The 15,731-nt window shown below is 54.1% G+C and overlaps 6 protein-coding genes across 6 annotated transcripts; 2 read left to right on the forward strand and 4 right to left on the reverse strand.

Moving 5' to 3' along the window:
• Positions 1-169: 169 nt before the first annotated feature.
• VTN31DRAFT_3217 (uncharacterized protein) lies at positions 170-1,629 on the reverse strand (the record flags this gene model as incomplete). The annotated part of the gene is made up of 3 exons (XM_069403472.1): positions 170-643; positions 711-1,451; positions 1,516-1,629. The coding sequence occupies 3 exons, from the start codon at positions 1,627-1,629 to the stop codon at positions 170-172; spliced, it is 1,329 nt and encodes a 442-aa protein (XP_069262650.1).
• A 963-nt stretch (positions 1,630-2,592) lies between these two features.
• Positions 2,593-4,749, reverse strand: VTN31DRAFT_3218 (uncharacterized protein; the record flags this gene model as incomplete). The annotated part of the gene is made up of 1 exon (XM_069403473.1): positions 2,593-4,749. The coding sequence occupies one exon, from the start codon at positions 4,747-4,749 to the stop codon at positions 2,593-2,595; it is 2,157 nt and encodes a 718-aa protein (XP_069262651.1).
• A 683-nt stretch (positions 4,750-5,432) lies between these two features.
• On the reverse strand, positions 5,433-5,903 carry VTN31DRAFT_3219 (uncharacterized protein; the record flags this gene model as incomplete). Its single annotated transcript, XM_069403474.1, has 1 exon — positions 5,433-5,903. The coding sequence occupies one exon, from the start codon at positions 5,901-5,903 to the stop codon at positions 5,433-5,435; it is 471 nt and encodes a 156-aa protein (XP_069262652.1).
• A 44-nt stretch (positions 5,904-5,947) lies between these two features.
• Positions 5,948-7,086, reverse strand: VTN31DRAFT_3220 (uncharacterized protein; the record flags this gene model as incomplete). Its single annotated transcript, XM_069403476.1, has 4 exons — positions 5,948-6,046; positions 6,100-6,174; positions 6,231-6,523; positions 6,579-7,086. The coding sequence occupies 4 exons, from the start codon at positions 7,084-7,086 to the stop codon at positions 5,948-5,950; spliced, it is 975 nt and encodes a 324-aa protein (XP_069262653.1).
• Positions 7,087-7,769: 683 nt separating this feature from the next.
• On the forward strand, positions 7,770-9,404 carry VTN31DRAFT_3221 (uncharacterized protein; the record flags this gene model as incomplete). Its single annotated transcript, XM_069403477.1, has 3 exons — positions 7,770-7,974; positions 8,047-9,316; positions 9,380-9,404. The coding sequence occupies 3 exons, from the start codon at positions 7,770-7,772 to the stop codon at positions 9,402-9,404; spliced, it is 1,500 nt and encodes a 499-aa protein (XP_069262654.1).
• Positions 9,405-13,660: 4,256 nt separating this feature from the next.
• VTN31DRAFT_3222 (uncharacterized protein) lies at positions 13,661-15,105 on the forward strand (the record flags this gene model as incomplete). The annotated part of the gene is made up of 3 exons (XM_069403478.1): positions 13,661-13,739; positions 13,796-14,959; positions 15,032-15,105. The coding sequence occupies 3 exons, from the start codon at positions 13,661-13,663 to the stop codon at positions 15,103-15,105; spliced, it is 1,317 nt and encodes a 438-aa protein (XP_069262655.1).
• Positions 15,106-15,731: the final 626 nt, after the last annotated feature.

Here is a 15,731-nt window from a genome sequence, read left to right on the forward strand (position 1 = left end):
AAAAAAAAAAAAAAGGACTAGGGACAACACGTCATCTCCGACAGTTTTTTTAACTCCCCTCAGTACCACCCACCAAAAAAACAAAAACTCCATGCGAAGGGTCGTCATCAACACATCCCATAATTGTATTATAGAAAGAGTAGACCGTGACTCATGTGTGGTCACATAATCACTGACCATCACCATCTGGTTCAACCAGTTTCCCATTCACGAGGACCTCCGGGGCGGATTCTCTCTTTGTCAACGAGGGAGTCCCATTGAGAGCGGCGGCCGTCGTGGTGGCCGCAGCAGGAGTAGTCGTAGAGGTCTCCACCTCCTCCTCATCCTCATGATCGCTGCGCTCATCCTTCTTGACATCATTGAAGAGATAATTCTTGAGGATGCGCAGGATCAAGAACAGCCAGAAGAGGTTCACGGCCTGCAGACTGGCAAGCAGCGCAAAGGTGATGTACTGGCTGATCCAGCACTTGTACTGCTGTGTCTCCCAGTTGAGCTCGAAGGGCCCCACGGTGCGAAACTCGGTCAGCACGGCCCAGAGGATCTTGAGGTTGAGGTAGTGCCGCAGGTAGATCCAGATGGTGACGAAGAGGCCAAAGTAGGGGCCGATGATGGGCGAGTCGATGTAGTTGAGGGTTTTGGACGTCTGTTTCGCGTTAGTCCTTTTTTTTTTTTTTTCACTCAGGCAGTCTGGGTCGGTTGGGTTGACGTACCGCGAGGAAAAAATCCGAAATGTCATGCGTAATGTACACTGCCAGACCCATGTACGTAAAATGGAACCGATAACTCAGAAAGATCAACGCCAGCGTGATGATGTGATGCGCCACCAGCTCCTTAAAGTCCTTGCGCGGCTTCTCCAGCTGCAGCATGAGTACAATCGCCTGCTGCGACCAGTACGCCGCCTGCAGCAGGTAATACGCCTTGAACTCCGCCGTGTGCTCACGGTGCGGGAACCCCTCAAACATGGCCGTCGTGTTGAAGTACCAGATATCCGTCCGGCGCATCACCCACAGACCAAACGGCCCAAACACCGCAAAGTAGAGCGCCGTATACGTCTGCTCCATGAACCGCGCGACTTTGCCCTTGGTGCGAATCCCGCACGCCAGCGCCCAGGGCCGCATCACTCGCTGCATCAGAAACTCCCGCGTGAACGACAGCAACACCGTGTAGAACGCCACGAACGTAAAGTCCCGTTTCCCTTTACCATACATGACCGGTTCCCCCGGAGTTTCGGGTTCCCGCGCGTACGACAGGAAGATGGCCGAGTGCATCGGATTCGACTCGGTCGGGTTCACCGCGTACAGCCCGAGCAGAACGACGAGGATCGTCAACGGCATCAGCCATGTGTGTTTCAGGCATAGGTCCAGGTAGCGCCGGAGTAGCGAGCGCGACGACCGCCGCCGCTTATGGTGCGAAGGTTTCGTAGGTTTATCTTTGTCCGTTGTTGTTGGGCGCTGCAAAAACTAGCCAGTCAGACGAGGGGGAATATCTTTTGGATCATATTGCTTTCGATCCTACCGCGGTCAACTCTGCACTTCCGGGCTTGTTCGAGGCCATGGTCGACATGGCGGGCGCGCTTGTGTCGCCCCGAATGTCTGCGCCCAGACTGGATTTGCGCCGTAGACGGGACATGACGGATCACGCCAGATCCGCTGTCTAACCTTCGTCGCTCTTTGTCCGAGAATATCAACAAATATGAAGTATTCTGTCGTAAATGTGGAGTGCCGTGGAAGGAGGAAAAAAAAAAAGTTCAAACTCCGCGGAGGCCACCAAACAGTAGTAACTAAACTGAGCCGCGCGAACTCAATTGAGGAACTCCGCAACGCAAAATCCGAAATCTGCAACACCAATGCAATCTTCACTATTCACAACGCGTCCTTGCACCTCTTCCTTGATATATTCGCTTTATGAAATTGAATATTTCTTTCCACTGCGAACGGAGTTCAGTTAGCCTAGGAAGCGTCATTTCCGATGATTTGCTTAGATAATCAACCGGGCTTCAGGGGCCTATATCCCAATAGGGAAACGTCGATCACATCTCCAGCTCTTTTGCTCGAGTCTCCTACCAATGTACCATGAATCTGAGCATTTGACGGGCGCCGCAGACAGGAGCTCGGGTCTCGGAAGTCGGATTACTCGTGGATATCATTGCTTTTCTCCGGTCCTCATCCCGCTGCATTCATGACTAGTATGAGAGTACTACTCCGTAGTACTGCACTATCGATTTCCTCTGCCAGTCCAAAAGACAACTCCGAAACTGCCAATGGATTAGGACGTTACAAGATGGTGCAGAAACCGAGCTGGCGAGGCCAATAGACTCGATTCCCGGCCAGCGGAAGAACCGGTTTTCCGGCCTCAGCCTTCCAAGGGAACTCAGCTTGACTGCAGAAAGTTCAGGCCAGTTTCTGTGATAAGAATGGAGTTTGTCCGGAAAAGACCGATCAAGCGGACTCGAAATGTCACCCGAGGATAGAGTATATGCATACCAATCTTGTTGAATGAACGGATCCAAATTCCATCAGAGCCATTACCATCATATCCCATGATTAAGAGAAACCGTAACGGGGGTATCATAAGAAGAAACGTAAACGCATGTTATGCAACAAGCTCCCACTGAAGCACGTAGGACCACGACATGCTAACCCTGCCGACACTGGCACGGAACTCCTCTGCCGCGAGCCCTCGCCCATCGGTCCGTTGTCCCAGCCGCGTCAGGAAGGCCACACCCAACTTCTGACCCGGCGCGCCCAAGATCCGCGGATCGACAATATCGACGTACCACCAGTCGCCTCCGCCATTGGGCGCCGTGCCGTGGACGTGCGTGAATGGAATCATCTCCTCCTTGCGCCCATCAATGCCATGCGTGTGAAGGAGGAAGAGATACGGCGCGCTTTTCTTGCCGTGCAGGGTCACGCTCCAATGCTCGCAGATCAGGCCGAACTGGAAGCGGAGCGGGCCCGGCTGACGGATCGAGACCTGCTTGCCGACGGGGCGCACAGTGTGAGGCCCAATCCCTTCCTCATGGGCGACGTTGAAGACGGTGGGCGACTCGACGCCAAACGGACGGTCCGGGTCGTGGAGGATGTACTCCTCCCAGGTCCACTTGGGGCGGCCGTCGTCGGTGTAGAACTGGTCGCTTCGCTCTGGGTAATGCGTCAAGAGGAACTCATCATTCGTCCGAGTAAAGTGCTTCGGGTCGAACCGGTGGATGAAGGTCGGCTGGCCCTTGTTCTCGACGGCGCCCGCCCCCCAGCAGCAGTCGATGAGCTTCCAGTGGCCGCCGTCGATTCGAACGACGTTCCAGGCGTGGTTGCCCTTGAATGGTGGGATGTTTGCTCCGGGCGGTAGCGGGGTGTGAGCGTATCCCTTGCCGTGACCGCTGATGACGTGGGCTTCTAAGCCTGCGTGGCTCGCCAGCGCAGCGAAGAGCCCTGCATACCCCTCGCAAACGGCGAGTCCGGTCTGCATTGTGTGCGCTGGGGTCGAGGGCTTGACGGTGTCGTTGAAGAATGCATCCACATCGTAGCGGATGTTGTGATGCAACCACGTAAAAATTGCTCGAGCCTTGTCCGTGAGCGACGGAAACGGCGCGGTGAGCTGTTGCGCAAGCCACGCCAGGTCCTGCGTTGGCAGGCTCGTCCGAGGAAACCGGGCGGCATGATGATCGGGGCCCGAGAAGTCCCGGCATTTCAGGCACATCGCGCTTGATGCCAGCAATGCAGGCGACTGGAATTTGGGCTTCGTAGCCTGAATTGCAGAGAGGTCCGGACGGGATGCCAAGGGCACAGGGGGAGGCTCCGGCTGCGTACTCTGGTTGGAATGACCGTTCGTCCCCGACGCTTCTAGTTCTTCAACGTGTTTTTTCAGCACCGAGAGCGAGGATTGTCTGATCTTGTTGATCTCGTCCGCCGATGCCACTGGCGGCAACCTTCGAGACACCGAGCTCACCACACCCGTTGCAGCATCCTGCTCACCTGGCGATCGAGCAGGCTGATGTGACGACGGACGGCGGGCTGGTAACTGAGGAGGAGCCCGACGGGGCTCGGTCGACCCATTGGACACGCACGACGGCGTCCGAGCAGGCAATTCCGGCTTCGATGGTGGCGCCGTCGCCGTCGCTGTCGCCGGCGGGGGCGGTTTGGGCGTCGGCCTCGGCTGCTCTGCCACAGGACTACTATTGACACCATTCGGCCGCCGCGGCAGACTGGGCGGGGAGCGCCTACTGCTCGGCGGCAGTGGAGGCAGCTCTGTCTCACCCCACGCCGGCGCCCGGATCACATTCTTGGTCCCAACAGTGCTGGACCCTACTGACGTGGATGTCGTTGTTGTCTTGCTTGACGCGGAGGAAGCGACGGATTCCAGTGACGTTTGTCGCACCGGCTGCGGCCGTGATTGCGTCGAGGGTTGGCGTGGAGGCAGCGCGGGAGCGGGTTGGGTTGACTTTCGCCGCGGCAATGGCGATGGTTGTTTCTGTGCGTTGGTTCGAGAGTCAAGGCTCTGCTGCACATGTTGTATCTGTGGTGAAGTGCCGTCCCGACCGGACGTTGGACTCGAAGCAGCATCCCCGGCGACAGCCACATCATGGATCTCGTTCAGAGAAACGCTAGGAACAGACTGCCCGCGCAACGCAGCCGGACGCGCCGGGAGTGGTGGGGTCTTCTTGGGAGCAGACTCGACGTTATTGATAGTATGCGACTGATTCAGAGCTGCAATGCGGTCTTGTATGGACCGCGGCCGGAATTCTTCCCCCATGACGAGATGGACTGGCGGCAATAATTTGGATCGAGGGCGACACTTCGGAGAATATGATGAAGATGAAAATAACCTATACTTGTATGCCAGGCACAGGCCTATTGATACGCCCCTGGAATCTGACTAGGAACTTCGAGTGTACCATGGCGCAGCAAAGCCTCAAATAACAGGCCATGGCGAATCTCTTCCCTCGTCTGGGATGGTAGTAATTAAGCCATCGGTATCCTTGACTGTTGGCTTAGAGTGATATGAAGATCTATTTGTCGACAGATTGTCCTCCCAGGGAGCAGCTTGTAGGCTTAGGCTAACTCAGTTACTCGTACGGAGTACGGAGTAGTCAATGCAAACAATTCAAATTCATTGATTCCCTTCAACCTTCCCCGGCCAGCGACAGAATAGAATAAACCATGGAATGACACTTCACAGCAGAGCTAAAGAGCCTCATGGACAAGTAAGTACTCGTAGACTCTGGATGGCCTGCCTGAGGCACAAAGCTGGAATTCACCATTTCACGTGAAAATTCCAAGCATTCTGTGGCCAAGTGATAAAAATAGCTCCCAATGTCCGGAGTAATGCCAAGAGATTACTCCGTAACAACAGTATTGACGAATCAGAGTCCAGTTATATATGGCTCGATCATTAGTCAGCATCTTATCATGAGCGAATTTGACTACCTAATAAGGTTAGTGTTCCATGTGAGACTGATTAGTCATAATACCCTCAGTCCAGTTGACACTTGACAGAACGATTACCGCACGTAGAATCAGGGGCATTGCACCAAAACATAGAAAGCTCTTCAGAGTTCCACGCTTCGCCAGATTCAAGGAAATGACATAGACAGAGAAAATAAGAAAACAGAAAGAAAAAAAAAAAAAACAAAAAGAAAAGAAAAAGAAATATAGAACCCTATGGTCAAACATGCACGCTCGCCATCCAGACAAGAAAGGAATCCGAGGAAGAATGAAAAAAAAAGAAAAAAAAGTAAAAAAAGAAAAAGAATAATTCACAAGGAAAGAATAACAAGAAAAGCAGCAGCTTGGTCCAGCCCGGCGCAGAAGTTCACCAAAGTCGCGAACAGAGTGCTCGGAGAAAGGGAAAAAGAAGAAAGTCGGAAGACGGGTCGTCGTATCACGCCGTAGTCCACCATACATCATCAAGCCGTCACAGCATGGACGCATATCCCCACGGAAAATCTTCTTCATACATTCTTGTACAGTAGCAGAGGCTCGCCAATGTTTTCAATCTCGGGAATGGTGCACTTGAGATCGAAAGCCTTGCTCAGGACAATCTTGAAGATCTGCAGCGATTCGGTCAGACTCGTGCATTGTCATCCAAAGGGCAAGGACGTGCCTTTTGCACATTGATACTGTGGCTGGTACTGCTAAAGATGAGGCTAGCCCGCATCGCCTTGGCGAAGCGTTTTGCCTATGGACAACTTGGTCAGTGCACTTCTCATGCCCTTGTACAGGATGCTACCATACCTGCAGAGAAATTTCTTCCTGGTCTTCTCGGGGAAAGTTGACGAACTGATCGTACTTGGTCCCCACCAGAAGAGGAATGGCCGTTTTATTGAACCCGCGGCCCTGGCGGTACCATTCCTTGATCGAGTTCAATGTGCTCTTACGGGTAAGGTCGAACATGAACAGGATCGCCACAGCATCATTGCACACCAGCGGGAGCATGTTGACAAATTCTCGCTGGCCGCCCAGATCCCAAATCGAGAAGGTGATTTCCGTATTCCGGATCGAGATGGTCTTTTCCATGAAGTTGACCCCTGGCAAGACCGTCAACACTCTTGCCTCTCGGATTATGATACTGGGAGCACCTACCTAGAGTCTGGATGTAATCTTCATCCCAGCTACCCTCCACGTACTTGACCATCAAGCTCGTCTTCCCGATCTGCGCATCCCCGACCATGCCGACCTTGATGACGACGCTGTTCTTCGCCGGTTGTGAAGGCTGCCTCGGGATCTGCTCCTGGTGAGGCGACGAGTATCCGAACCGGTCCCCCCCGGTCGATAGCCCGGAGCCTGGTCGGGAATCCGTCTGTGACGGCTGAGGTTGAGATGACGTGGCCGGCGACGCGAATTGTGATGATCGGTCATCTTCAGGTTCAGGGTCTTGAGGCGCAGAAGAGGTCGATCGTGTCACATGGCGCACGGTCTCTTCTTGGCTGTAGGCATGGTTACACGCTGACGAATGGCCTGACCCTTGGGATGATGCCCTGGGGGGTTCTGGCTCGGGCGGGCTGATCTGTTGAGCCGGATATTGTCGCAAACCGGGGTCCTGCTCCAAGGGAGCCGGAGCGGAGGTGTCCGGACGAGAGCTTACATCCATCGTCGGAGGTATCGCGGGATTGGCCGTTTGCACTGTGGAAAATCTGCCCGCCCAGGGTTCACCAGTCCTGGTCAGCGGATATGTAAACAATCCCGCGCGATTGCGTAGTGCTGTATACCCCACCTGCGCTTTCACCCAGTGTCAAGTCACCACGTCCCAATAGCACATCAAACGCAATTGAACTGTCCGATTAGCGGGTATCGTAAGGCAATGTGTATGCTCGATCGGCTTGGTGCAGTAGGGTTCCAGCGGGAGTCGGTGGGCGGAAGCTTCACGGGCAGACGCAGGGCGAACAGCCAAGACCAAATGATAGACGGGACGATAAGGACTGCAGAGAGAGAACGCGCTAGGGGAGTAGAAAAACTTTGAAAGAGCGACTGAGGAGGGGAGCAGATCAAGGAGAATCATCAAGGTATTCTGACCGGGCCTCGCTGCGACTAAAGGCTGGCTGAGGCCATCACAAGTGGGCATCGATCGACCCTGTCGGGCCAATATCCGCACTAATCCAGAAATGGTTTAGCGGATTGACACCTAACGAGGAAAAAAAAGAAAAGTTTCACCCAAAGCCCTAAAAAATAATCGCATAAATTCTGGTTGTTCACAACAACGCGCAACAACCCGGCATTTTTGTGTGAGTTTGGGCAAGCCGGAATTGCCGGGTGGTTCGCCGGAATATCGCGACCATGTCGAAACGCACAGCGGATGCGTCCGAGGAGCAATCGGCGGCGCTGAAAGCCGGCCAGCGGCCCGTCGCCGAAGCCCCTCCAGAGGATGATGAAATGGGGGAATTCGAGGATGAGTTCGAGGACGAGTTCGAGAGTGAGGATGAGATTATTGAGGCGGGCGTGGACGGCCGACCAGACGAGGAGCGAGAAGCTGAGGAAAAAGGTGCGCCGTTTGTTTGCATGGTCGTGATGGGTAAAACTTGGGCATGTTGAATTCCTGACATGTGCGGTGTAGATGCCATGGAAATAGACCAAGAGACCTTCATACCCGGACGAACAAAGCTGGCCCCCGGCGAGACACTAGCCCCAGACCCGACCACCTATGATATGCTGCACAACCTCAGCACGCCTTGGCCGTGTCTGTCTTTCGATATCGTCCGGGATAACCTCGGTGACAACCGCAAGTCATTCCCCGCGACAGTATATGCCGTGTCTGGGACGCAAGCAGAACGATCTAGGGCGCGGGAAAACGAACTCTTGGTACTCAAGCTCTCCGGGCTTGGTCGCATGGAGCGAGACAACGAGAGCGACTCGGAGAGTGAGTCAGATTCCGACGAGGAGTCGGAGCCCATCCTCGAGCACAAGGCGATTCCGCTGGGCTCAACAACGAACCGGATTCGCGCGCATCAGACGCCGTCCCCATCTGGGGACCCGACACGGCCTCCGCAGACAATCACCGCCGCGATGTTGGAGAACTCGCAGGTCGTCATCCACGACGTGACGACACACCTGGCGAGTTTCGATGTTCCCGGCACAGTCATCCCCCAGTCGGCCGCCAAACCGATTTCGACGCTTCGAATGCACAAGTCCGAGGGCTATGCACTGGACTGGTCGCCGCTGCATCCGTTGGGCAGGCTCCTGACCGGCGACAATGACGGGCTGATCTACGTCACGACGCGGACCGAAGGGGGCGGGTGGGCTACTGATTCGCGGCCGTTCACGGGTCACACGTCGTCGGTGGAGGAGCTGCAGTGGTCGCCCAACGAGCGAAACGTGTTCGCGTCGGCCAGCAGCGACGGCAGCGTCAAGGTGTGGGACGTGCGCTCCAAGTCGCGCAAACCTGCCGTCGACGTGAAAATCTCCAACACGGACGTGAACGTGATGAGTTGGTCGCGGCAGACGTTCCACCTGCTCGCGACGGGCGACGACGACGGACGCTGGGCTGTGTGGGACCTGCGACACTGGAAGCCGGGGGTCACTTCGGGGGGCGCAACCTCGCAGTTGCAACCGTCCCCGGTGGCATCGTTTGATTTCCACAAACAGCCCATCACCAGTATCGAATGGCACCCCACGGACGATAGCGTTGTGGGGGTGGCGTCTGCCGACAGCACTGTCACCCTCTGGGACCTGGCCGTCGAGCTGGACGACGAGGAGAGCAAAGCTGCCGGCCTGGGGGATATCCCGCCGCAGCTGTTGTTTGTGCATTATATGGAATCGGTCAAGGAGATTCACTGGCAGGCGCAGATGCCGGGGACAGTCATGGCTACGGGGGCCGAAGGATTTGGGTGAGTCGAGTCTTGCCGAGTCTTTTTTTTTTTTTTTCCGGTTTCACAACTAACCTTATGCAGGGTGTTCAAGACAATCAGCGTTTAACGATAGATATGAGCACTAGGGCATCAGCAACGATTTTCGTATACGTGATGCTCCAATTCCACCATGATGATCCTGTCATCGATTGAGACATGTATTCATGATTCGAAGTACGGTACAGAGTAGACGCTCCAGCGGAGCAATAGCCAGGGACTTGAGCAATTGAATGATTTCTTGCCTGGGTCACCGTTTGACTGTTCCCGCACTACAGTACTGTACTCTGCACATATGAGGTGTCTGTGCTCCTTGCTGGATCTGCGGAGTTGAGATGGTACCTATGTACAGTACACAGTACTATGGAGTTGTGGAGCGTATATACTGTATCTCGATCTCCCCGATTATTTGATCCTGGCTGTCCTTATTCGGTTGCACTTACCTGAAAGGTAATCAGATGCCAATATGGGAAGGCAGACACCGTTTAGGAACAGCGGGATAGGAATCTATGGGTTTTCCCAGATCATTTCTCGCTGCTTTCTTGTCGAGAAATGAAACGATTGCACTACTGTACATCCGTCGTTGTAAATTGCCATCGTGATTCTTGTCGCTTGCAGCTGCATCTCTTCGGATGAATTAGTACCAAACCTTGCAAGAAACGTCGATGTTTCTGCTTGAAAGTTGATCGATTGAAGACAGGATTGACTGTTGGATTGCGTTAAAATGGCAATGTTGACATAAGACTTGGATGAAAAAACTGGTCATTCCAAGTGTGTGCTGTAGAGCTCTCTCATCTCTTCATTTCCACAGCTGTCATGCAAATCTTGAACTGTGTTAAGTACCTAGAGGTCGGGACTACCTCTAGGTACCTAGTGAAAGGGCAAAATGTGGGAGTTCCCTTAGCGATCTATGCCGCAACCTGTGCATAGGCATCGCCCACAAGGGACCTGGTATCGAGGGTTCAGCATGTAACTCCATCCACCCATCATGTCAGAATGTAAAAAAAAAAAAAAAAAAAAAAAAAAAAAAAAAAAAAAAAAAAAAAAAAAAAAATAAAACTTAGGGCTCACTTCTATCGATGGTCCCTCTACTCCGTATTCATGCCTAGCTCTACGAAGACAATGCGATAATCCCCCGGAAATGGGGGGGTATGTATTCTGTGACAAAGATCGTCACTATCTAGTTGCAATTAATGTCAACTGGCATAAGTCTCGGGATCAAAACGGAAAGTGCTATCTGTTGCCTTCCTTCCCTGGATCAAAAAGGCCGGCTCAAGATTCCTTCTTTCAATTGCACTCTTACTTCAACGACCTCATCTCCTTCAATTCAGCAGGTAGCCAGGTGCATATATGAATCTCCAGAAGCTTTGATTACTTGCCCCAGATGATTGGGACACTCAGCATCGGGAGGTTCCACTTGTCGATAGCTGAAACTCGTGTGGACTGCAGAGGTTCCTTGGTTCTGGTATATACGAGTACGAGCACTGAGATGAGTATATGGGCTTCTTCAACTGACTTGTACAGCAGTAATGGAGATCAATGACAGAAGCTCAGGACTTCAAAACACTATGGACAAGCGGATTGCTCGAAGATTGGAACCTTTGTCCCCTGAACCTTCGACTTGCCTGCCACCTTCGTTAACCCTTAACCTTAATACGAGGCTGAGTCTCTTGCAGAGAATTCTCCGATGCCAGTCATTTGAATCAGCCGCGTTACAAAGGAACTAAGAGCCAGGCGATCTGGACATCCAACGGTTGCCGGTAATGCTGATTCTTCAAGGCCTTGCTCTTCTGGAAATTCATCTCAGATCGCATCCCGGACATTCCCCTTGTCTGCGAGTCTGGGGATTGGCAGATGGGTAGAGGAGCTCAAGCCCTTGGTTCGGCGATCGCACTCCGCTGGGGCCTGCCAAGGCACACAGTGATTGGACTGGAGAGCTGCAATCTGTCATGTGCACGAGCTGTGGGCGAACGCACAGATCACTATATGGGCCGAGCAGGTCAAAGCGTCGCCCACCGGCCCCAGAAAAAGCAGACTGTCAACTCCGTCGGTTAGCCGTTTCGAGTTAACAACAGACGGGAGATAAGCTTATCCTCTGGTTGAAGAACGCAATCATTTCTAGAGATGATGAATTCAGGAGCAAGGAAGATGAATTGATATTCTCTGAACGATGGCCTTTGTTCTCATCCTTGAGAGTGATCTGGTCGTCGATTTATCGATTTTGTACAGAATCCGGGCTCGTCCACTTCTCCCCGGGCTCCGGCACAATGTCCGAGGCGAACCCAGAAGAGCAATTCAGCCGCGGCCGAACGAGATAGGTTAGCATGTGGTACTGGACTCTTGATTTCGGCATCCCTAGTACGAGTACGAGTACTCCATACTGTAAGTACATACGAACTACCATCAGTCTCCCGGCGCCTCTGGTCTCTCCGGCTCTGGGGAAGGACCTCACTCATCAAACTCAGAGCTGGGAACTCCAGATCCACCCCTTGAGCGGATCTGGGGAGATGGTTGAACCCGATGGAGGTTCATCCACCGTCGGGTCATCTACGGGCCATTCGCAATCGTATTTGTACGGCGTTCACCCCGGCAGATTGAGAACAGGGACCACCGTCGTCATAGCATGTTACTAGTTCCAAGATCAAGGGATTGAAGAACGAGTCAAACCCTTGAGGGAGCATGAATTGGACACAGCACGATTCGCCCGAGAGAACGGCGGCGCCTAACGACGGGCTTGGCAGCGCTGGGGAAGATGGCCCCCCCACATGCTGATGCTGGATTCATCCTCCCTCGTCAGTGGTCACTTGCGCTCTCACTGCTACCCTATGATGACTCAGCACAGCACCAAATCAATGGCGTCCTGCACAGCCGAGGATGGCACTGGCAACTGGCAAGACCCAGCCAGGGTCTCCAGGCACCTGGCCACGCCATTCGGAGGCCTCAGGCACCTGCTTCTCAGCATATCGGTACCTCTTCCTTGTGTTCCAGAGAGTCGCACCGATCTGCCGCCAGCGCTGAGCGAAGCCGCAGTTTCGTAATATCGTTATTCCGAGCTCCGGGCTCCGTGCCCGTAAGATTCAGCCAAATACAAAACGAGATACGGTTATGTTACGTAACGATACGCTTTCCGCATACAGGCTAGCGCAACGTGAGCACTGCCATTGGCCAGTCTGACAACCGTTCCGCATGGCCATTGGCGGATGCTGCATGGTGGAGACCAACCATGACGGCTGGATTTCAACGACAAGACGCGATGGCGGCGAGGCAGGAACACCATGCCATGGGTCGTAAAATAGTGGAACTCCAACATTATCCAGATTGGCCAGCAACCCACGCTAAATGCAATACGACTCCACCCACCAACGCTAGCGCCGTATCGTATTAGGTTATCTGAGACCCAGTCGGCGAACAATTGCTACGAGCACCGGTCGACCTCTCGTCGTCTCAACAGACTGCTGCTTGCTTCACTTCCAAACACCCGGAGCAATCAATCCCTTTCTCTTGTTCCCTGTTTGCCACGCTCCTTTGGCCGCTTCATTTCTCTGAATTCATCCCTCGGCATACTCGTGCGCGTCGCAGCAGCAATTGTCTCGGTCCCGTCCGACTCGGGTGCTCGTTCACGCGAACCCCAGCCTCTCCGGTGCAAGCCTCCGCTGAAGAGAACCGGATGTGGTCGTCGGCTGTCCCGAACATTTCTGCGCGGCCCCCTTCTGGTTGCTAGATTTGGATTTCTGGTTTTTCCGTCACCAGTTCTCGCCGCTTGATCGAGTCGCTGGGTATCTCATCCGGACGATCGAGAAGAGACACGGCGGCTTCTGTTCGGAGTATTCTGACCCGGAACCGTCGTCGATCACTGGCAACGGTTCTCGGTCCTCCTCAGAAAAGCAGCGATATACCGTGTCAGAGGTTTCTCTGTGAGCTTTTCATCCGATCGAAGAAGTCAAAAGGTTGGTGGCTGTCCCCGGTGCTGCCAACCCTGGCGCCATCCCGACCGGACGACCGGAATCAACTTCTCTCCCGTCGATGCGATTCATGCTGACCGGCATTTGATTCCAGAGTCTTTCGTGGCTTGGGAATCACCGTAGTGACCCTCGCATTGTAACCACCTGCGTGGTCACAGAGCTCCGAGCTTGTGTCACCTTGACCAGCTCTCTCCCCCTCCTTCAACGGCTCGTTTTCTCTTCGAGTCGCCATCCATCTGGGCGTTAGCCGTATATCATTCTACGCAGCCTGGAATCGATCTTCGAATCGAGATACTCCCTGGTTTCAAGACTGGTGCTTGAATAAGTAACAATCACCACCAGTACAACAGTCATTGCCGGCACAATGGCCTCACACGAGCAAATAGCCCTCCCTCATGGAGAAGACTTGTCGTCGATCCATGAACTGCCCGGCGATGTAGCAGGTAAGCCACAGTCCTCGGATTTCAAACACTTTTGCCAGAGCTGAGATCAACATCAGTAGAGGTTCCGCCTCCAGAAGAGCCGGTACCCGCCGACAGGAAACCCAATGGAGCTCCTGCTCCGGGCGGCCCTCAGCCCAAGACCGATAAACCTCGACCGCACGTGTGCACAACGTGCACCCGGTCGTTTGCTCGATTGGAGCATCTGAAACGGCATGAACGATCACACACCAAGGAAAAGCCATTTGAATGCCCAGAATGCACCCGCTGCTTTGCCCGCCGCGATCTGCTGCTCAGACATCAGCAGAAGCTACACATGACCACCACCCCGTCGTCTCGTCCCCGGAATGCGAGACGAGAAAGCACCGGGAACGCGGGTGCGGCGACCGCCCGTGTGCGTAAGAACTCAATCGCCGGTGGCTCTGCTCCCGCCACCGTGCGTCCAAGAGCGAATACCATTAGTCACGTCGATGCTTCCACGCTGAGCATGATGAGTGCGGCTCACGCCAATGTCACGGGTGGCAGACAGTCCGGCCTGGACTACCACCGCAACCTTGGTTCGGTATCGGCGGGATTTGAGGCGCCTCCCTACAGCTCGGCTCATCCTCCAAATGGGCTGCCCAAGCTGGACACGTCGAGTTTGTCAATGGATACGTCGGCTTCATTGCGAACGGCTCCTGTATTTGGCAGCTTCGATCTTGCTATTGGTGACTATAACTCGAATACGGTCAACCCGGCGCAGTTGCATTTCTCTGGCTCCCCGCAAGGCTACAGTCAGGAGGCACCCGTGTCTCCCTTGGACCAAGGATTCCAATCCCTGTCTTCGATGACGGACCCGGTGATTGAGGATGATCCCAACTTCGACTGGATCAATGGCTTTGATCAAGCAGTGGGACTGGGCACGACCAGCGATTCTGCCGTGGAGGAGTCTTCGCCGTCCGCGATGAGCACGGGCAGCCAGAGCGGCACGAGCGACGCGATGCTGGACAATACCGCTCAGATTGCCTCCTCTGCTACCAACTGGCAGCAGGCGCCCTTCTCGGCGGCGCAGTCGGGAGCGCCCTTCGCGTTGGACTTTTCTTCGCCCACCTTCCAAGACATGGGCGTTCCGCCTGACACGGTCTCGCCCAAAGCGTTGATGACGAACCAGTTCACAGAGTCCCTGCCCAACCCGCAGACAGCGGCGTCAATCAATCCGCCGATGTGGGACGGACACTCACAGAGTACGTTTCATGCAACCTCTTAATGACCAAAACAAAGGTTTCCTAATGCCCAACCCTTTCTATCGCAAGTAGTTCCCTCGTCACTTCCGTCTCATCATCATCGCCGGACATCTTCGGACGTTCCGGTAAACAGGATGATGTATTGAATTGAAGGACGTCTCCCGCACTAATGGGACTGTCGGTCGCCGGAACTCCGACGGGATCCCTGCGGTCTCGTGCCGCAGCACAGAGCGGCTAGCTCCGGCGTCTCCTATTTGCCGGCCTTCGTTTGTAACTTTTCACCTTGCTCTCTCTTTTTCCTCCACATGCCTACCGTCGATCCGAAGGCCACACAAACACCCTTCACACTCCTGGTGGCCATCTGCATGTGAACTAGCCGGAACAATGGCTGCATGATGTCATTCGCGGCTGCCATCGATGCTCCTGAGCATGTGATATCGGTGTCCAAAGAATTCATCGGGTCATCAGCACTTTCTTGGGGACGACGGAAGACATGGTCGCTTTCGACAGCATCTCTGACAAGGCCGCGACAATCTGCTCCGCAAAAGTCAACTATAGCTTGTGCGGGTGTGCTTCTCAAGGCAAAGGCCACGGTTATGTCGACTGCACTTTGGTGTTGCTCATGCTGCGGAGTCGGTTCATCATGCAGTATTGAGCGGCTGGCACATGGTATCTCGTGCAAGACGTCACTAACTCTGAGTGCCAACGGTACCACGCTTCCGAAGGGTCATCGGAGTGATTTGCTGGAAGCATGGTCATACACCGGCATTCA

This window comes from Thermomyces dupontii (assembly GCF_041956625.1).
Source record: "Thermomyces dupontii strain NRRL 2155 unplaced genomic scaffold VTN31scaffold_2, whole genome shotgun sequence".
Taxonomy (NCBI): Eukaryota; Fungi; Ascomycota; class Eurotiomycetes; order Eurotiales; family Trichocomaceae; genus Thermomyces; species Thermomyces dupontii.